Source organism: Pelmatolapia mariae, linkage group LG7 (assembly GCF_036321145.2).
Source record: "Pelmatolapia mariae isolate MD_Pm_ZW linkage group LG7, Pm_UMD_F_2, whole genome shotgun sequence".
In the NCBI taxonomy this organism is placed as follows: Eukaryota; Metazoa; Chordata; class Actinopteri; order Cichliformes; family Cichlidae; genus Pelmatolapia; species Pelmatolapia mariae.
In genome coordinates, this window is record NC_086233.1 from 28,168,513 (window position 1) to 28,191,182 (window position 22,670).

Consider the following 22,670-nt stretch of genomic DNA (forward strand, 5'->3'; position numbering starts at 1 on the left):
TTAGTCAAGAACTTTTTATTAGTGTTATTGATTATTAGTACAAAGTGATTATTTGGTGCTTGGACTGCTTGTTCCCAGGCAACAGCCCACAGGAGATACCCGCATAGTGAAGCATCTTCACATAAAGCACTGGTTTGTCATGTGCATATAGTATAACTAACATTTTCTGTACAGTGCATTTCACAAGATAATGTATACATAACCCGAGAAGCACACTGATCGCATCATTATCTCTATGCGGCAAAATCGCTCCTATTGTGAGTGCAGGTGCTTCATAAATTCTGTTTGCTTACACTATTTTGCTTCCAGCCTTGGAAGAGGTTTTCGTGTCAAAGTTTGTCATGAATTCATCTTTCATCCAGCAGATACTCTATTTGGGAATGCTGAGGGTAAGGTGATAAAAAGTTAGAATAGGTAGAGGCTGCCAAGTTGTGTGATTCTGTTTCTCCTGGAAGGGAAAAGGCTTCACTTGGAATTAGAGGAGGAATAATAGCATCCTCACACATCAAAAACTTTTGGCACTCTATCTATTGGCCTCAGGGACGTTTTAGCAGATGGTGGTATACGCAGCATGGCAGTAACAATTACTCTTCCCCTGCTGAGGAACTATTTGCAATTTTATTAGAAACAAAAGACTAAATACAGACATCAAATACCCACAAGCAGCAGATATAATTAGACAAATCAAAGTTAATTTGATTCCTAACATTTCGCTGGAACAAGTGAGGGAACATGAGTCTTCAATAACACAATTTGATGGGAGATAGATCTGTGACGAACTAAACTTTTTACCACCTGGAAACCGCATTTCATTTAAGGTGACTGACAAGACTGGTGATAATTCTTTATTTCATCACAAACACTTACAGAACTGCAGAGCCTACAAGCCAAAACAAAGCTGACAATTCAACATGCACTACCACTTTACACAGTAAGTGCGAGTTCGCAGGTGTGAAATAAGGTCATATTTGATTTTCTCATTAACCTCTTTTTTTCTCAATCTTTACACAGCTACTTCCATGTAACACTGTGCCTTCACCAGAAAGTATGCGCTGGTTGCTCCCATTTATACTTTTTATTAAGTGATCTACATTCAGCATTGTCCCTGAAGGCATCCTGTATATACATAGACACAGCACTAAAGCTGGTGCAGTGCAAATGTATTGCTGTCACTACGTCGCCTGTGTAGACATTGTATAATAGTTTCTATGTCAAAACAGCCTGTTCTCATTCCCGCGATGTCAAATAATGCTGCTTTGTCAAAGCTGCTTGCGTGTTTCAGTTACGCACAACTTGTCCTTCGGCAGCCGTGCATGAGTCAACGGATTATGGCATTAGTAAAATAGGTCTGTCAATCCCAGCTCGTCATTTTTCAACTTGAAGGGTTTCTGTTTTGAAAAAGCATGTTTTAACCCAAACAATAACCTTTCCCTTACATTAAATAAGTAGTGGTTTAAGTGTAGTAAACAAGCACATTAAAAGAAATTAATCTGCAAGTGGAAAAAAGCAAAACTAGGTGCAAAACGCAAAGCTCTAGATGGGATGGATCTGGTTGAGAAACCTGTGCCACACCTTCAGCTACCTGACTTTAGCGGTCTCTAAAACGCTACACTGAAAAACAGACTTGTGTAACGAAGACACACAGGTGGGATTTGACAAAAAACCAGCATGTGATGCCCAAGGTAGCGAAAGTGTTGGTCAAAAAGTTGAAAGCTTGTTTAAACCTAGACAATTACTAGATTTAGGGAAATTTTCCTCATCCCAAGACAATTGACACCAGTTGTGGTGAGTGACCACTGGAGATTGCAACCAATTTCACCCAGCACTGACGACTGGCAAAGAGGGTAGTGCATCAAATTGCCAAATGGCCATTGGTAAATAACCACAGCAGCCCATAATTTTCATGGAAGATGCTGACTTGTCTGCAAACATTTGCCAACTGCTCATCAAGAGGTAGTGAAACTTGAAAACGCCTTCACCTCACCTTCTTTGAATCAGTATTTTGAGTTTTTTGAGGTGATTTGTGTTTAAGTTCTGTTTAATCCTTTGTCATATTGTTTCCCAGTGCTTCTGAGTTTACTTTTGTCAAGTTTGCATGTCTTATTCCATGTCTCAGTGTTTGCTACTTCCTGCTTTATTTTGATAATCTTTCACTTTGTGTGTGTTATGTTCAGGTTTGCTTCCCTTATTTCATTAATTCAATTCAATTCAATTTTATTTATATAGTGGCAAATCACATTAACATTTGCCTCAAGCCCCTTTATATTGTAAAGTAGAGAGCCTACAATAATAGGCATTAGTTAGATTCAGGCTACGTCCACACAAACACAGGTATTTTTGAAAGGCAACTTTTTCTATGTGTTTGGTATGGAAGAGGATTAGGGTCACTGTCACTGTCTTTTTTTTCTTCTTTTCCAGAATTCTGAGAAAAAAGTCAGAATTCTGAGATTAAAGTCAGAATTCCGAGAAAAAAAAATCAGAATTCTGACTTTAATCTCAGAATCTAAGATTAAAGTCAGAATTCTGATTTTTTTTTCGCAGAATTCTGACTTTAATCTCAGAATTCAGAGGAAAAAGTCAGAATTCTGATTTTAATCTCAGAATTCCGACTTTTTTCTCAGAATTCTGAGATTAAAATGAGAATTCTGACTTTAATCTCAGAATTCTGAGAAAAAGTAAGAATTCTAAGATTAAAGTCAGAATTCTAAGAAAAAAAAGGTCAGAATTCTGAGAAAAATGATTTCTGAGAAAAAAGTCAGAATTTTGAGAAAAAAGTCAGAATTCTGACTTTAATCTTAGAATTCTGACTTTTTTCCTCAGAATTCTAGAAAAGATATTGATATTGAAGAATGATTCCACCTCACTGTCTGTCCACACGTAGGACTCATTTCTGTTTCTATGCGCCATCTTTGTTTACTCTTTCCCTCCCAGGCTTCTAGACTTCTGATTGGCGAACATTTCTACACGGTCAAGTCATTTTGGAGGATTGTGTGAAGTAATTGTGCCAAATATTTATCACATGTTTTCTACCCCCCCCACTTCTCATCAGTTTTTACTGTCCATTCATCTTTCATAAAGAAGGGACAGATGCCGGCATAGAGTAAAGGAGAGAGGAAGGTCATTTTAAGTTCAGTCATCCAGATGAAAGGACGAATAAAGAAAGCAAGTCAGAGAAAAGGAGAGTTAATGATTTATGCTGTCATTCGTGTGACCGTGCTGGGACAGTCCCTGCCTGATGATGCATTCAGTGGACTTGATTGCTCCATCCGCTTATTTCATCCAGATGAGAGGTCCTTTAATGGTTTCCCACTTGCCAACCTGATCTACTTTCTGTTTTTTTTCTTTTTCTTTTTTTTTCAAGCTAAGGACGGTGGACGTAAAATGAGGATGATGCTAAGTGACTGGCATGTTTAGGGAACTTGACCATGTGGCGACTATTTTGAAAAAATAGTACACACAAATATTTAATTTGTGAGGGGATACACACACACACACACACACACACACACACACACACACACACACACACACACACACACACACACACACACACACACACACACACACACAGCATAGAGTCTGAGGTTTACACATATTCATAACACAACAAAGACACATATGGTTCAGCAAAAGTGCAACAAGAAGAAAGGTGAATGAATGAACATATGAGTGAATAATGAAAAAGTGAATGTAAGTGGTTTTGAGACAAAACACCGGGCGAGATTTTCCAGAGCTGTCTAAGAATGACGGATATCTCTAATATGAGCTCATTTATTTTTGATTGGCAAAGCTGATTGAATTCCATTCAGAGCCACTGTCAACATGTCCTCATTTCAAACTCCCACATCTCCCTTGGCGGGTAATCAAGCACTTTGAAAACTGTTTGATGAAAGAAATTTGGCCAGATCATTCAAGAGGACACTGCATAAACAAATCTATTAAACCACACAATTCAGAGCAAGAAACACACTGGATGAACATGTTTCACTGGCTAAATGTGTGGTGGTGACAGTATTAACACACCGGAAAACAGCTAATAATCAATGTGACTCAGGTTAATAATCCATTTTGATAATGACTTAAATAGGGAGTGAACTGAAACAGGACAAACAAACAAATAAATAATGATGAAACATGATAAGTAAGAGTAAACGAGTAAATAATAGTGCCATTTTCTTTTCCTTTGAACTGAGGTGAATGCAGAAGTGTCAGAGTTCAAACAGCCAATAATAAGCAAATTAGTTTGATGTCGATTTCTAGAAGGTTTACAATAAGCAGCAAATTGCTAATCAGTTTGGCAATTGTAAACAAGTGGCAACATCCAGAGCCCTGTACTACAATCTGATTTCAGCATACACAGGGTGTCTTTCTGCTATTTGGCTTCACTTACCCTAACATTGGCAATTAGGATAAGTGGTCACACAAAGCTGGTTATCAGCTTGCTAAGTTAGCCCAAGTTTATTGGCAGGAGAGCAACTGTATAATATAGTAATATAGAGTAATATAGTGTTAAAAGTGTGCACTTTAAGCACCTTATTTGCTAAAACGGCTACTATGTTAATAAAGTTTAGCCTGTTTGAAGGAGAGTTTTAGTTTGTACTCTTTCAGATGCAGCCTCAGTAGTGTTTAATGATGTGAGAGCAAAGTTTAAATATAGACTTCAAATGTCGGGTTAATTTACAGCAACTTCAATATAGGTATTTTGTTTTATGATCATATATTAATGCATATAGGACAACAAAATATCTGTTTTCTGCCTACAGAATAAATAAATAAAGGAATAAGGTTGTGTGTAGGAATCTATATTTAATAATGATGGTTATCAGGGGAACAAAGAGACATTAAACACTATTTACTACTTTAAACCCTCCTACTATCTGTGCAGAGAGATCCATGTGCTCTTCCAGGAACTGTGACCTTGTTTTCCAGATAATTGATTGGTCAATATGTTCATAGTAAGAAGTGATCCACCTACGTAGTAGAGATTACATAGGGCTATCCCTCAAATTACCTAGATAACATGAAATCAAGGAAATAGAAAGTGGCAAGAATTCCTCACACTGCCACTTACCAAGTGCTTTGTGTTTAACCCCTTACAGAAGAAATAAAAACATTTAGAGCCTGGTACAAAAACTGTTTTGGTTCTGCAAACTAATTTAGCCTTTCATTGGAAATGTAAGAGAATATGTTTTTACATCACTCAAATGTTTAAATTGTATTAAAGCTTAAATTTATGTGTTATTAGGAGTATGGCCTCGAGTGACATGTCGGGGCTGTCTTAGAAACCAAGGGAGGTACTGTATAAAAGCCACATATCAAATACTCCTGAAAGCCATGAGATTAAGGAAAAGTTAAAGAAGAGATTTAAAGGACATCAAAGTAGTTCCACAGTTTGGAACCTGCAAACACTGGTCACCTATGTTTGGTAGTCAAGATCTTGTAATAACCAGCAGAGATCCAATCACCAATCAAAGTAGACACCCAGGCACTGAAGGGGTCCTTGACGTACAGTACTTTGGCAATTTAAAGTAATGAGTAAGAGTAAGATTTTAAAAATCAATAAAGAATTTAACAGGCAGGCAATGCAAACTGAATAGATAGAATTTTTTTTTTAAATGATCTATAAGTAATGAATTGTTTGCTTGTAAAGTCCCTTTTTAAATTCAAACATTAAACTAATTTTGAACATTTAAAAAAGGAAATAAAAGTGTCTTATTTTGTGTTGCTGGCACCAAATAGTTTAGCAGATGCCGCAATTTAAAATAGCAGACCGCAACTTCACTCACCTGGAGATCTGAAGGTCCAGGCTTCGTCATCATCAAAGTGCGTATCTCCAGCCGTAAACCTCTCTCCAGGGAAAAATGCATGTGCCACTGTGCCCCCCGGCCCATCAAAGGGGTATCCATCGTTGTGGTCAGCCTTAGTGAAGTCGATCTGAATGTCTGCATTACTTCCAGCCACCTCATGGAAGTTAAGTGGTGCAATGTCGCTCCAGACCTTCAAGGCGTAGTACATGAGGGCTCGAACAGTGTCCCTGCCCAATAAGGCAGAATCCTTAGGGAAAGTCCGCACTCTGAGAGAGAGAGAGAGAGAGAGAGAAAGTGGAGAAAAGAAGTATATCAAATATAATGAAGGAGAGGGAGAAGAACTGTGTGAAAAAGGAGCTGAGGTGACTAATGAAGAAAATGGATGGGATGCTGACAAAAAAAGTTGATAATGGACAGGGTAACTGTGAGAAGGAAAAGACTAGAACTAGCCACAGCTATGTATATACTGATACAAGGGTGGATCCTCATTGGTACAAGTCATGCCTGTGAGCTAAAAGGTCAACCTTTTATTACTCTTGGGTGTTCATGATATATAGATGGGAGAGCCCTAATTAGGTAATCTCACACACATTTCTGGCTTTACACACAGTAACCTGCCCACCAGCTGTTCAAACCTTCAGTTTATGAGGGGCTACCAATCAAAACAAAGCTGCCTTTAAGGGAAAAGTGAGGTTGTTTCAGTGGTTCCACTGAAATGCTGCATTGAGCTGTGACTCATAAAAAGCTACTCTAATGGAGTTCAGAATAAAAACACGAAACTAGAAACTAGCATAATAGGCCCCTTTTGAATTAAAACTAACAATCTTTGAAATGGTATCCTCAGAAGTAAACTGAATAAAAGACTGGTGAGTAGGTGATTAAGCACAGGAGGAAAATTCGAAAAAGGAAAAAGAAGTGCAAGATGTAGGGAGCTCTGGACTGCCTAAAAGCATGAAGATCGACTAAATAATGTCTGCCACCTGCACAAAAAATCCTGATTCTGTGATTTCACTGGTGTGTGTGTGTGTTTTAAACTTTTTTTTTAAAAAAATATCATGGTTAGACGCTGCTGCCACTTACGTTCCAATATCTGGAGAATACAATGTGTATTCGCGACATTGGGATCAGCTGTTGGGAACACCTTACAAGCCTTACCATGTTCTTACATTTCTCTATTCTTCATTTACCAATCAGTATAACATCTCTGAAGTTATTCCTTTCTGATAGCTACAGTAGAAACAGTACAAATATGAACAGAAAACCACTCAAATGTCAAACTAAGTTTGCCCACCTCCTCTCCACCCATTTCCCTTTTCCTCTTCATTCTCTCATTGTCTCTACGATCTCTTTTCTTTTCTTTTCATCCATCAGCCTTCGCCCCCTCATTCGTCTCTGCTTCTACATGATGCACTTACCCTCTTTGTCCCTACAAGAGCACTTTGTCTAAATACAAGAAGCCATTTTGCCATTGCAGGCTGCTCTAGGAAATTTAATCAGCGTGTGATACTGACAGAGTATAAGAAGAGTGAATGCCACCTTATCCCCCATTACAACTAGCTTCAGGCTAGTATCATGGATAAGTGAAGGAATAACATGCCAATACATTATTTTTTTTATATTTTTTTAAATTTGTGTGTGTGTTTGTGTGTTATTGCTGCATGTATTTGCTCTTATATCATTGTGGAGAAATTATGGCACATTCCTGTTACCATCCTTGACACCCACAGCTTATGCACAGCTTAAGGTCCCGCCACAACATTTCAATCAGCATGGTGGTGCAGTGGTTAGCACAGCAAGAAGGTCCTGAGTTCAATTCCGCTATCAGGCCAGGGTCTTTCTGTGTAGAGTTTGCGTGGCTTCTCTTTGAGTACCCCGACTTCCTCCCACAATCCAAAGACATGCAGTTAGTGGGGTTAGGTTAATCGGCGATTCTAAATTGCCCATAGTTATGAATGTGAGTGCGAATGGTTGTCTATCCCTATGTGTTAACCCTGCAACAGACTGGTGACCTGTCTAGGCTGTACCCTGCCTCTTGCCCTAAGACAGCTGGGATAGGCTCCAGCCCCCCCGCGACCCTGAATTGGACAAGTGGACTTTCTGTTGTAGATTTGATGCTGTCCTTGGGACCCAGTTAAAGCTAAATTTGTCAGGCAGATTGCCTTACATTTAACTCTTTAATACTTTGCACGACCATGAGCTACTCTGTATACCAAAGTCAAGAGGTCCTGTGGCTGTAAAACTCCAAATCATCATCCCTTCAGAGTCCATGTGCTTTTTTTTTTTTTGTTTGTTTGTTGTTGTTGTTGTTGTTGTTGTTGTTGTTGTTGTTGTTGTTGTTGTTGTTTTTGTTTTCAGAGATTGAGCATGCATTTCACTTGAAGACCAAACTTCGGACACAAAGGCCCACAAACAACAGCAACTGAAAGCCGCTGAAGTAAAGGCCTGGCAGAGCATTAAAAAGGAGGAAACCCAGCATCTGGTGATGTCCATGAGTTCAAGACTTCAGGCTGTTATTGTCAGCAAAGGGTTTTCTGTCATGGTCCCTGTGCCTGCCCAGCCAGCCCAGTGTGGCCACAAATGTTTTTGGTCTGTCTTTTCCATCCCCTCTCTTGCTCGCCTTGGTCCCTCTCTCCTGTCTCTCTGCCTGGGCGGAGCTCAGATTGAGCTCCCGCCTGTGGCCCACACACCTGCAGCTGATCACCTGTGATTCCGCATTTGTTTGCCATCTCTTCTTAAGGCAGGGGCGCTGAGCTATTTGTCGCTGGAATATTGAGTCACTCTAGTTAGTATTGCCCGGCTCTTCAGAATTCAGTCATTTCTCGTGCTTGCTTTGGAGTAACCCTCGTCTCTGTGAATAGGTTTCCCGGATCTATCTCGTACCGTGACCCCTGGACGCCTGAGTGTGAGTGGAGCTGCTTGGTGTGGACGAGGAGCAGAGTGAGTGTGAAGGCTTTGTGTTTCCCAGACCCTGTGGACTTGGAACCACGGTGTTTTCCCCCCATGTGTATATAGTGCACCCGGTGTGGATAAAAAAAGAAGTTTAAATCGCATCTCTCAGTCTGTGTATTAAAAATTAACATTTTATTTTCAGTTATTTAATTTGTCGAATTACTTTTGAGCCCCTGAAATAAAGGGATTGTTTAAAAAGGAAAAAAAATGCCTTAGTTCCTCACATTTTTATGCAATCTTTTTGTTCAACCCACTGAATTAAAGCTAAAAGTCTGCACTTCAACTGCATCTGAGTTATTTCATTTAAAATTGGAAAAAAAAGTAAAATTAGAAAAAATATTTAAACACCTAACTGTATTATCTTAGACAGACCTCTTGAATAGTTTTAGATAATAAAGTCCCAATTTTCCATACTGGGAATTTCCATGTGGCAGGAATGACATATTAAAGAAGGCAATTTGAAAATGCAGATAGGTATACATTGCTATTCGGCGTGTGAAACAAGCTCTGGGTAACACAACTTTTACACGTACCTGCACCAAAGCAAAAATGACCATCTGTCAGACCACCTGCATTGCATTCATTTGTGCTGCAATTTACATGAAAGAGGAAACAGAACCCATAAAAAAGGCAAATGTGGGTAAATATAAACTATGCAGGGAAAGTTGAAGGTGAACACCTTTAGAGTGAGCTGAACTTCAGCGGAGCTGTGGCTTTTCATTAAATCCTGGATAAACTGGCTTACAAATTAATTCTCCTTTACTCAAGGGACACCACACTGTTTTTCTGTTTGGATGGTGTTTTAATCCACTTATAAAAAAAAAAATCTCCAGCACAGATTTAAGAAAATAGGCTCAACTGGTCCTATGAGGCATGAAATTAAAATGGCTTCTACATCACATACTATAGATTTGATCAACAGGAAATGTCCACATAGGCAGGTGACAGGGTGCACAGTAAAGGAACCTACTTTACTGGCATTATGAGGGGAAAAAAAGATTTTAATTAAAATCAAAGCATTAGTCAGTTTGTTTAAGCTATATACTTACACTCTAGTTTTTCTTTTAATTTATTTCTGACAAAGTGGTTGCTCAAGAAAATGTCCGTCCAGACCAGCCTTGCTGTTAGTACCAGTAATCTGGGGTGCTGCATAACACATAAAGGCTTAAATCTACAGGATTACAACTGTTCTTTTCCAGAATCTCAGTGTGTTACTTGCCCTTCTTGGCCTCGTCTGCCCTTTATGCTGCAAAAATCTAGCTCCACAACAAAATCCTTGGTATGTATGAACAGCTTAGACAAGCTGATCCAGTTATCGGCCTGCCAAACTCACAGTGTGACAATCACAGTAAACATTTAGGTCACAAATAAGTTCAGAGATGGAGCTTCTGTCACTACAAACAATTCCAAGAAAAAAAAAACCCTCCCTTGTCATTCCCATCTCTTCTTTTGTTGAATTTGTCACCTTAAAAGCCAAGTCTCCTGTCAAGCAAACCTTCTGTTTGACATTTGTTTCAGTTCATACTTGAATTCTTTATGATTAAGGACTTCTTGTTGATCCCTGATGACTCATTCCTCCGACTGAATCTTTTCCCCCTTGTTTTGACAATCAAGAATGGATGAAGAACAGTGGTTCATCCTGATAATATTTAAGAGTTAATTCGTTTTTCTTGTTTTTCTTTTCTCTACATTCTGGGAGCTCCCGGGGCAGTTTGTTCTGGCAAGTCCTTCGCAGCCACACTTTTCTAGTGATAATGGGCTTCTGGCATATGGCATTATCTCACATTTAGTGATTTCAACAGCTTTGTCTACTGTCCATTTCAAGTATATCTCAGTCTCATTCAGCCTTGCTTTTAAATTCTGTAATTGCTACACCAAATAAAAAGCCTGCAGTGCTCTGAGCCCTGTGAATTAGAAAGACACACACTGTTTGTCCACTCATCTGAGCACCGAGGCTGCTGTGTGAATTCCTGCCAAACCTGACAGCTTATCACAGAAGCTTGAAAGTTAATACATACCCTCTACAAACAAAGTTGTAATTCAGGTGAGCAATGCTGACTAGCAGCGTGTTTGCCAATGTGCAATGGGAGTCGGAGAAAGACACTGCTGTTGTCTCCAAAAGTAAAACGTGTGCTTGTAGACTAAACTTTGTTTAAGCATTAAACAACTTAAAAATACAATTCTAAATTTTGTTTTTAGTAATTTCACAAAGTGACAAACTATTTTATTTGAGAAGTACACACTGTCCAATCTTCTAACAAAAGATACGATAGCGAACAGGATGAAGGGAGGGAGCGGATAGATGATCATCGTCATCATAAGAAAAACGGACACATACTATAAGGGAGAGTGAGCAAAAGGGAGCATAACAAGCAAAAACACAGCAACTCTCCTATTACAGAAATATTTCTGACAACTCCCTGTGGCTTCATCTTCCACAGTTCTAACTTTAGTCAGAGTCAAGCAGCCTATTCTCTATGAGAATGACGAGTTCCTTATGTTTCAGCGTTTCTCCGGGCTACTACACTCAGAGGGATCAGTGATCACATAGACACATTTCCATCTCTGACAGAGATGTCTCCTTTCCTCATCCACCAAAAAATGTTCCTCACTACAAAAGCTTTTTAAAAGCTGCTTCTGTTGCAGGCTTGTAAGGCAGCACGGAGGTGCACGAGAGAGGGAGCGTGCATGAAAGAGAGGGAAAGGGAGGAAGCAGATTAGATACTATCCTCTTAATGCCGGCGATATATGGGTGTGAACTGAGGAGTAGAAAATTAGAGGTTTGAGGATGTTTCTTTTCTTTAGCTGGCAGTTACACCAACTTAGCACAAAATAATGAAGTCGTCACTGATAAATGGAAATATTTAAGAAAAAATGGTTTATGTTAATGTCTTTGTCATCTTGCAAAAATGACATTCACATTAACTGAGAACTGATGGTGAAAAGCGAGTTCTGCACAGAGCAGATTTAAGCTCCACAACAGGCCCCACACCCTGCAAAATTAAACCCATTTTTAAATTATTTCCCTTTGAGGAACTTGCTAGTTCCTCAAAACATTCAGAGAATAATGATGATAATCAATGAACCAAATTTAAATAAGGTAATCTTCCCTGGCATGTTCATACTACAGATGTCATGCTGCCAGACATTTAGTAGCTGGTCACAGTACACAGTAGAGTTACATGGTTCTTCATATCCAATTCAACACCAAAACAAAATGATCATCCCATGTACTCAAACATAAACTCCTTCATTAAAAACTCATTGATATGATAGCAAGACAATTACTAACATTATATTTTGTTGAAAAGACAGAGTGAAACTTTAATGATTGAGACTGGAAACCTTTTATCCAATGGTTAAAATGTTGATTTCACAACGGCAGTGCCAGCTGTAGCAAACATTGAAGGATAACGTGAGAAGGAAAATATTTTGAATGTTGTTTCTGAGAATGGATACTTAATCAACTTGAATTCTTTAAACACATCTGGATGGTGGTCTTCTAAGTGCTTCACTAAATTGGAATATTTTTCTCAGTTAGTCCAAGAAACACAGTAACATCATTTGTACATTGCCTTTTGCAAATCAATTTTCATACCTTAGTTACCCCCACCTCAAATGCAAAATACTTCCATATCCAACTCTGGCTTTCTTATCAGCTGTACTAGCTGCCATCTTCCAGATGTAGTTTGTGCTGAGCCATTTGTTGTTTTTCTTTGTACAACGTTAGACTAGAATACGTATGTAACAACTCTTTAGTTCCATGTATTGTTTGTTATTGTGTCTGATTGGCAAATTCCAGTTAGGTTATATTGCCACCTATTGACAGCTTGACAGCTCTTCAAAATTAAGTGGAAAATCTCTATTTTACAAAAATACTTGTGTACGTCCAGACATACAGTATCCTCTGCAAGTGCTGCTCTGACCACCCACATTGCACGCCCCGCAATTTCACTACAAGTATGTGCATAAACAGCAACTTCTGTATCAACTGGCTCAGATTTCATGTGGAGGATCATCTTCAGTGATGACAGCTGGGTCTGTGGCTAAAATCGAGCAGTTTGCAGCAATTTTCTGTTGAAGAGTCCATAGTTTCCAAGCCAGAAGGCAGTGTGTCAAATGTGGAGACTAGGACGGTGCTCATCGGTTGCGCACTATGAATCGCTGGCCACAGGGAGAGACTGTCAACGCGTTCTCACGTAGCATCCTGAGGCGTCTGAGGGAGAACATTCAGCAGAAACAACTACAACTGCTTTCCATCCTGCCATTGCGTGCCTGCACAAAGCACATTGAAAATGCACGAGTTTGTTTTTTTTTGTTTTTTTTTTACGGACATCAGCACATATAGTAACTTAAATTTCCTTTTTTGGACTTTGTCCACTAGCAGTAAATTAAAAATAAGGTGGACAAAAGCAGGGGCCAGGTACTGCCCCTTTTTAACCTGGTAACCTGTGAGTTTCATGGCCAAAGACTGGCCCATTTCTTTTTCTCACGGTAGAGAAATGTATTTAATTTTTTTAACAGTTTCTATCATAATAGTTCACAGTTCATTTGTGCTGCACAATATAGGTAATTTGTCTTAATAGGCTAAAATTAGGCTACCTACCATTATGTGGATATATTCTGAATGTCTTGATGCCATTTAGAATCAATCATGTCTGTTCTCACTGTGTTATATTTTACACTAGAATAAATGACTTAACTAAATGACTTAATTCTGTAAAGACTGTCCCCTTACTCATGGCCTCTTTTTATCGGGATGTTTTCCTCTTAATATCTCTGATTCATTGGTTACATGTTGAACTTATTAGCCTAAACTAGGCTAATAACCTTGCAACTGGGGTCTGTCCTCTGGTAAACAGGCTAGTTAACTTAGCACATCTGGCAACATCTTACTCCAACACTCTGGTTTGTTTCAGCTTCCCCTGACCACTTTTTACTCTCTCTAATCACTGACTGACGCTTAATTCAATAGGCCCAAGCCACTCAAACATTTGGGAGGAGAGAAATCTCTCAGATGGTAGAACCCATCTGATTGACTGTGATGCAGGGGTTGCACTGCATCATAATTTTTCCCCACCCAACTGGCCCAAGAGAGAGGAGAACGTGACCCGGCCCATCAAAAATCTGACTGACTGTCCCGATTACTCTCCTGTCCCTGGATCAAAGTGTTGATACACAGGAAAAGATTGTAAAATAGCAGCCATGGTGACAAGGGTGGACGAAAAAAAAAAAAGATATTAAAAAACCAAAAATGGATGGAAAATCAGGTTAGGTTTTTGATTTTTAGAGGCTGATTCCCTGAACCTTTTGATCACACCTCCTCCTTTTTGATAATTCCACATAAGCCACAGGTTATTGGAAGTTTCCGGATTACTGGACTGTGGACTTTTAAGTCTCTACAGTGGTGGAAGAAGATAAAGGAATTGGGACCAGAAGGAGCACATTGTGCTTATTGCAACGAATTAGGAATACCTGATTAAGGCTTTGAAATTTGTTGGATGGACAGAAGGCTGATTAAGTTGAGTTAATTTTCATGACTAGGTTAATTCCATGGCATAATTTGGACCTCCATTTGACAAATGAGTAAGAGCAAACTAGACTTTGTGCAGGGAGGTGTGTATCTGTGTCCATGCTGTGTGTGTTAACCTAAGCTGATACAGGCAGGCGCGAACACACACACACCTACACACACACGCTCTTATTACATTTCACCTGTTTGACTTTTAATTTCCACATATTTCTTAAAGACCTTTGCAGGCAAAAACAGAGTGATGATTCAGTTGAGGACAGGCAGGGAGGAAAGTGGAGCGTGATGGCAAAATGCAGAGAGAGGGAGAGAAAAACATGAAGAAACCTCTAACACTCTTTTGCTGTCCCCCGCCTTCAGCCTCTCAGCAGGCTTTTACCTCCTGTGGTTTTGCTGCTCCACAGAGACATGAGCTGACATCAAAAGTGATGCTAAAAAGTACATGTGCACGCAAACACACAGGCACACATACCTAATATTCACCTCCTGTGCTCCACTACCCTCCGTAGACATAAGCTGATTACCCTGCAAATTGAAAGCTCATATAGCAGAAGGTGATTCATATGCATTTGTAGATGCACACATGTATAATGTGGCTCAAACACTGAGACACACACTCACAAAAACGGGAAAATATTCCACACACAGACTCAGGCTGTGTATTAAACCAAAAAATTCTCAGATATATATCTCTTACACACACACACGCACACGCACACACACACACGTCATGTCATTTAGGCTGAAGATGAAAGTCACTAAATTAAAAGGCTCTGCGTGAGTCTACCCTCTTCCAAAAATATCGGTCTCTCCCCCTTTCAGTCTGCATCTCCCTCTTTTCTCATTCTCTTTCTTTCCTGTTTATTGCAGTCACCGACTCTACGATGCTGATGTGAAATCTAGGTCCCTAATAGGATAACGGTGTTATAGTTATTCTTAAGGATCTACCAAGCAATTTCACAGGTTAGTGGCCTCAAATGCCAGGAGAGGGAAACAATTTCAGAGAACTTTGCAGTGCCAGAATTATGGCAGGTTATAGCTTTCAGTGTTGTGACTTCTTTCAGTCTCTTTTAACCAGCTTTTAGTCTAGATTTGATCAAACCCTTTTTTCTATAATCATCATTATTACTGATGCTTTTAATCCTGTTTTTATTCTTTGTCATTTCCATATTTATCTTTTCAATTTATTTTTTATTTCATTCTTTGGTTTGTGGGTCTTGTGTCCTGTGACCATTCATCAGTGAAGCACTTTGAACTCTGCTAACCTGTATGACAGGTGCAATAAAAATAGAATTTTATTGATTCATTTGTTCTGGGAGACATGTTTGCTCTACAGTATAATATAGGCATTTCTCATATATGTATATATAAGATAAATGCAAGGTGCATTCTGCCTGGGCTGAGAAGACAGTTTATTACTGATGGCATTCATTCCGTCCAGCAGAGTAAACCTGTGTTTGTGCAAACACCATGTACAACAGCCCCCCCCCCCATGAGTTCAGAGATCTTTAAGGACGCTTAAAATTGCTTAAGAAGTTTAAAGAGCCTTAAAATCCCACCTAACACATTGCATGTCATTATTTTAATAATTTTCAGATAAATTATATATAGTTTTTATAGTTTAGTTTATATATAGTTACTAGCAACCAGCGGCTGCCAGGAGGTCAGTGACCAGTCTCTAGGTCTGCGAGTCTGTTGCTTTTAGCAATCGATTTCACAGTGACTGCCAGCAATCTCCAGTAACCACTGACAACCAGTCAGGGTATAAACATTTTTCCTTAGCAACCACTGGTTACTAGTTGGTGACCTACTCCAAACCTGTGCTACTGGGGTCTTAATATGGAGAATGGAATTAAGTTTGCACATATTTCTCGCATCTTTGTCACTTTCCTCCAGTGCCACCACTGTTTGGAATCTCTTTTGTTTTTTTTCCATTCTCATGATGAGTACTGAGGATGAACAGTAGCATTATATGTGCAGATTTCTTATTTTTTCTTTCTTCTGGTTCCATTTATTAAAAAAAAATAAAGATTTACTGCAGGCTGAGTTGTGAAGGGTGTCCGAGGTAGTTATATTTAGATGAGGAGGAATTCAGCAGCATGGTGACCTAAAAATATGGAGCTTTTCAATGCTTGTAATGTTAGTGAAAGCAAATCCTGTCCTTTTCTTTAATATTTCGAAGCTGAAATCCAACCACATCTTTATATGTTATCTATCTTTTAAAAACACAGCTCTAAGAATCAAACAAGCTCTGTCCAGACTAGTGTTTTAGCACACTGTCAGGAATAATCTCTGTCTCTGAAAAGATCACAAGATCATTCACATGCACTGGGTATGCTGGTGCAAGAAAGCAGATGACTGGTTGACCAGATGTTGGTTTGCTTGATTTGGCATCATGGAAAACATAGGAAACTGAAACTGATCACCCCGAAGGAAGAGGAAAATCAGTAAAAGTATGTGAGCATAATTAGTGTATTTTCGCTATGCGACCCATTAAGGAAAAGTGAATGTGGGTGCCAGCATTTTCACTAGATCAGCACTGTTTCTAAAAGTCTCTATTTGGATGCTAGGCGTAAATGTATAAAAAGTTACACATTTTAAAACTAAAACAAATTAGTATGGCTGTACCCTAAGAGGACATAAATATAATGATGATACATCGCAATATGTAAAGAGAATGATGCCATTGTGGACCTACATTCATTTTCGTGGTCATTAAGGCTGTGTTTGGGCTCCTACGCCGCTCGTTCTTGTACTCTGTTCATTTACTTGATTAGAAAGATGACAGTGCAAGTCTAAAGAGATGGATGGGAGTTGGTGACTTTGCAATCCAATAAAATCTAGCTCCATGATTTAATGAATGTAGAGGGGGAAAAAAGCTGCAATCTTGCTCTTCATGTTTGCCTCTTCTCTTCTTTGTTATTCTCATCATCCTCCCCATTTTGTTTTCTGTTTTTTTCTCAGCTCTGCTCAGCTCGCTACACCTATCTGTTTGAGTTATCAGTGGGACTGCTAATGACTGCCTGGCTGTCTGCTGTGATAATGGGCTAACAATATGAGATAATGAGTTAACAGTGAGCTGTTACACAACTAGGCCGTTGATGTCTATAACATACTTGGTTGAGTGAAGCGTGGTGTGTCGGCGTGTGTGCAACAGAAAAAGGAAAGCGGTAAGCAGGAGTTAAATTGGGATTAAGGGCTCAAGCTTAGCAAAGAGGCTCTCAAAGGAAAAAAAAACATAGCCAAAATCACTTACTCATTTCTATTGTGGAAAAATGCATTCTTTAATTCTAAGAGGCTAAAATAAATAGCCTAGCCCCTTATCTTTATTCCTTTGCATGAAGTATCTGACACCCACCTCTCATCACCTACTCCTAGCACATTTCCAGAACATAATGATGTGAATGACGTGTGTGAACAAGCAGGGGAGACTGTGAAGTGCCAGTCAATCAGATGCCGTCAATGTGCTGAGGTGAGCTAAATCAGGAGCGAGTGGGCGAGTCTCTGCTTCTCACTGTAACTTAATGTGACGTTTTAATTAAAGAGTCCATATATAACGGTGAAGACCTTAGCTTGATGAGGGACCCCGAAAGAGTCACAAATGAAATGCTGCATATAATGAACGTGTATGTCTCTATGAACACCAGTAGAAAAATCATAGTTTTGTTTAAGCATTAACCATGATTCCTTCGTTAAAACCTGAAAGGATGTTATTAATATTAATATAGTCTTCAGTAGAAACAGATACTGCATAATCATTGTTAACCAAGCTTATGATTTTGCAGAGCATGAAACTCCTGGACATATCTCAGTCGTGGAACTTAAAAGCTATAACCATTTATCAAAACCATTTCTTTCTGTACGTTGATTTTTACTGTTTGTATAGCAGCAATATCAATAATAATAATAATAATAATAATAATAATAATATTTATTTATTGATGTTCCGTTGCTATTACAAGCATTTATTTCTTGCTTTTGCATATTGTATGACAAAGACAAAACTGAACCATTACAGTCTTAATGCAAGTACGGTAACTGTGCATTAAATATGGCAAACTTTACTATATTGTGAATCACTTTTAATTTAATTAAACAAAAATAGTTATATCCACACAGGAAAAAAAATTCACAGCAATGTGGCGACTAGAGATCCTTAAAAAAAGAGAGAGAGAGAGAAACTGAATCAGCATTGAATGGCTAAAGAATAAGGATCCCGTATCCTGGGCAGGATACTGTTGACTAACATATAACCTGGTTGTAAATAAATTAGAAGGTTACCTAGGTAACTAGATCACGGAATGCCCAATAACGACCAGCCATCAGCAACAAAGTTATTTGTGGCTTAAGGAGGTACTCACGCCAGCCTATCTGTTCAGTGTGTGACAGCTTTGGACCCGTCAAGAGGGTTCGTTTGACTACTGTGATCGCTGGGTGCTGTCTCCTGGTGTTAAGTGAACTGTTCCCTGACCACTACTGAACCCTAACCTACAACTGCCTGGGTAAAAATCTCTTTATCAAGACCATCCATCCATTTTATTCTACTTATCTAATTGAGGGGGCGACTGGAGCCCATCCCAGCTGTCATGGTACACCTTGCCAAGGTTACAGATTGTCACAGGTAGAAACAGCCATACACACAATTACAATTAACTTAATCCCCTGCATGCCTTTGCATATTCTCTCCTGCGTCCCCACTTCCTCCCATATTCCAAACTCCACAAAGAAAGGCTGCAGACTGGATTCAAATCTAGGACCTTCTTGCTGTGAAGTGACATCACTATTTCATCCATACACCACAGTACTGGCTATTGTTAATGACAAATATGTGAGATGGACCAATGCTTCATAAAATAAAACACAAAATGCGAGTATGAGAGAGGAGCTGAGCTGCGGGGACAAATTGATCCTGCTGATTACTAAGTGCAGTGCGAGCACAGGCCAGTGGGACAGTGGTGAGGGGGTATAGCCGTGCCTGGTGTGAGTACATGCTAATTTAAGCTTTCTCCTGAGGTAGCTGTACAATGAACCATAAAATTTTGAGTCACTGAGGTAAGCCAAAGGAACATTTTATAAAATATTATGCAATATTATCACTTTTATTTTGTAATTGCACTGTTTTGTTTCAACTTATTGTTTGAAGTCCCTTAGACTCCAAAGCTGTATGTTTTATTTAATGATCAGGTTTTTTATTTATTTATATTTTCCCTTCAGATATCTTCACCTTTACTTTCTTCTTGCTTTATTGAAATGGAATATGTAAGAAGAACCACTTTGCCAAAAACACGATGTTCTTCTTCTAGGTTATTTTGACTTCTTGTGAGCAATGTATATATTTATCCTCTTTATTTTTAGTCATCTGTGTGGTTAGCGTTTTGTTGTTTGCTCTGCTCAGATTAATGTAACATCAATAAAGATTTCGCCCATACACAGTGACATTCTCACTGCATGATGAAATAATTCAAATTAATGTATGCTGCAACATGTACATTTCAGATATATAACTATTATTCTTTCTTCTTTCTTCTAACTGTTCTTCTTGGCAAATAAACATTTTATATGGCTGTCACATTACATCTAACCCATTAGCTGATAGCCACACATTCTGTTATTCACTCATAAAATCTAATGAAGCAGAGGTACAACAAATAATGTGATAAAAAAACAAAATAATTTTCTAAACCAAGCAGAAGGGATATTTCTGTGCAAGCATTACAGCTTCAACCGAAAACACCCAATAGAGGCCAGTTTATGCAGAATTTCAATACTTTGTTATGGTAAATTACTGAAAATCTGCACCTTAACAAAATCTCTCTGGATCTGCACTGACTGCTGTGAATACAAAGGTGTTTTACTGGACTGAAGTCGAGGCTGTCTTATTTCTGAGTAGAGTGAGCTGATGTTTGATTGGCAGAGGTGCAAAGAAGAGGCAAAAAGAAGAAAAAGACAGTTAAAGCCCACCAGGAGAGAGACATGCACATGCACCTGTGAGTATGTGCATATACTGTATTTTGTCTATGCTTGTGTGCTGGCTTTCTGTGTTTCAAATTTCATGTGTGTATTTCATATTCTGCACACACACTTTCCCACACAAGAGATTATGGCAGCTTAATGTTGAATGAACGCTGATAGTGTGGGTAAATCACAGACCAACCATATGTTTCACTGCTTCCTCCTACACGGTCTAACAGTATTCTCTGGTTCCTCGCATGGTCACGGATGACCAGACCAACTTTATTCAAAGGCAGCCTAAAGAAATACTCTCCTCTTTGCTTTCTTTACCAGTTCTAGGGTTATTGTTTATTTACTGGGTGGCTTGCAAGAACCCTAGCAAGACTCTGATGGGAGGTGTTATGAATTGTATTGCATTGATTTGGGACCCACAATGCAGACTTGAAGATGAACTTAAAGTGAACAAAAAGCAAACCTTTACTGAGGCTGAAGAATTCCAAAAACCTACCAACAGAACACACACATCCAGACAACAATACAACATAACAAAGAACAAAGGCAAAGTCAGGCTCCAAATGGAATCACAAATATGGGACACACCACGGTAATGATACACAGCTGAAACTAATCCAAAAAAACAAGACAGGGGAAGCAAAACAGAAACAACACACAAGACACAGTTACCAGAATAAAAGAGGATGTAATAAGGCAAAGAAACACCTAACACAGAAAGGGAGACTTGACAATAAGACAGGGACCATGGGGGAAACAAATAAAACAAGAAACTGAATACAAACTGTGAACATAACCCACATAACTAAAACTAAAGCCTGAAAACAACAAAACTCAAACTGCACAACATTAGCAAAATAAGAGTCTAACTGAAAATGTTAAATAACAGACATTGAAAGTCCAAACTCAACACTGAGTCAAAGACACAGGACCATGACAGCAGGTCAGTGGTTATTGTTATCCTCAAAGCATTTGAAGTATTTCTGTTGACTGAAACCAACATAGCTCATCACTTCTCCCATCCATAGCCATCCAAGTAAGGTTCCACTGCAGCTAGTAATTCAGTGAAAGTCACTCATAGGGTTTTTGACTTAAGATTTGCTCTCATTTACAATATTTAAAAATAAATAAATCAAAAGGCTACATTGGTCAGGTTCATTATGTTTCAAAACATTATTAAAAACCACTTCAATACCTTTCGGACTCAACACAAAAAAGCATCACAATTTAAACTACAGAATGTTTTTTAAAGCACACCTAGGGCATTATCCACTCTTGTTGGCTGGCATCTTCAAACAATTTTCAGTTTCCTGTTTACCTAAATACACTACTTTATAAAACCTCATAATTCATGACAACACAGGGAACGCCTGAATTTAGCAACAGTTAAAGGGAGACTTATTGAGCTTATTTCTAGAGTAGTCGGAGCACAAAGGTTTGGTATGCCTAAAGCGATGACCATGATGAGGTAAACGCATAACTTAGGAAATCAAGTGTTCAGAGTAGTTTGAAGCATACACTTTTGGCTACTAACATTTCCATTTCTAAATATACTTTGGTTTCCTTGTTATTTTGGAAAAAAAAGGACAGCCATTATACACAGACCAGCCACTTTATCACATAATTAACAAATCACACTTCAGCAACTCAATGTATTTAAACTTAACCTAACCTAATCAAATACTCACACTCAAATGTATGCAGCGGTGGAAACTCACTATCTTGGCCAAGGATACTTCAACATGCAGGCTGAAGGAGCCAGGGGTAAAACCACCAACATTCTGTTTGGTAGATCGCCCACTCTACTTCCTGTCACACAGCCCAGATTATCTCATACCAGTTTCTTGAACATGACATTGAGTTTGAGATCTGGTGACCCTGGAGGCCTTTTGAATACAATCTAATAGAGCACCTCTTAGATGCGGTGGAACAGGAGATGTCCATCATGGATCATGTCAGTATGGACTAAAATCCTTAGGAATATTTCCAGCACCTTGTTTAATCTATACCATGAAGAATTTGGCCAATTCTGAAGGCAAAAGTGGTTCCAACTGAGTACAAATAAGGTGGTAAGTTTGGATTCCCTACAATTTGGTTCTGAAATTTCTGTGGTTTTAACTAATTAATTAATTTGCAGTGACTCTTGATCACATTTAAATCCACTAAAACTAAGAAAAAATGAACTATAGTTAGACAGATATAAGACAGATTTTCAATGGAAAACTCATTTAATTAGAGCAGCACTACACAGTTAGACCATTTAATGTTCTCTTAGTGGAGTTTAGTGACTGTATATACAATTTTTATATTAACTTGTGGTATCTTGGTGCAATACTGAGAAAACACTTTAATTTAAACATCTCATGACGAATTCTGAGGAATATGTGTGCATCTTCTGAGAGGACAGGCTTGTTTGATGT

General features: G+C 38.8%; 1 protein-coding gene across 1 annotated transcript in view; it reads right to left on the minus strand.

Annotated features, from left to right (window-relative positions):
- The window catches only part of LOC134632126 (matrix metalloproteinase-17-like), an 87,628-nt gene that overhangs the window by 30,531 nt on the left and 34,427 nt on the right, over nucleotides 1-22,670 (minus strand). Inside the window, exon 4 of the mRNA XM_063480724.1 lies at nucleotides 5,787-6,073. Within this exon, the coding sequence (XP_063336794.1) occupies nucleotides 5,787-6,073 (287 nt within the window). The remainder of the gene's footprint in view (nucleotides 1-5,786; nucleotides 6,074-22,670) is intronic.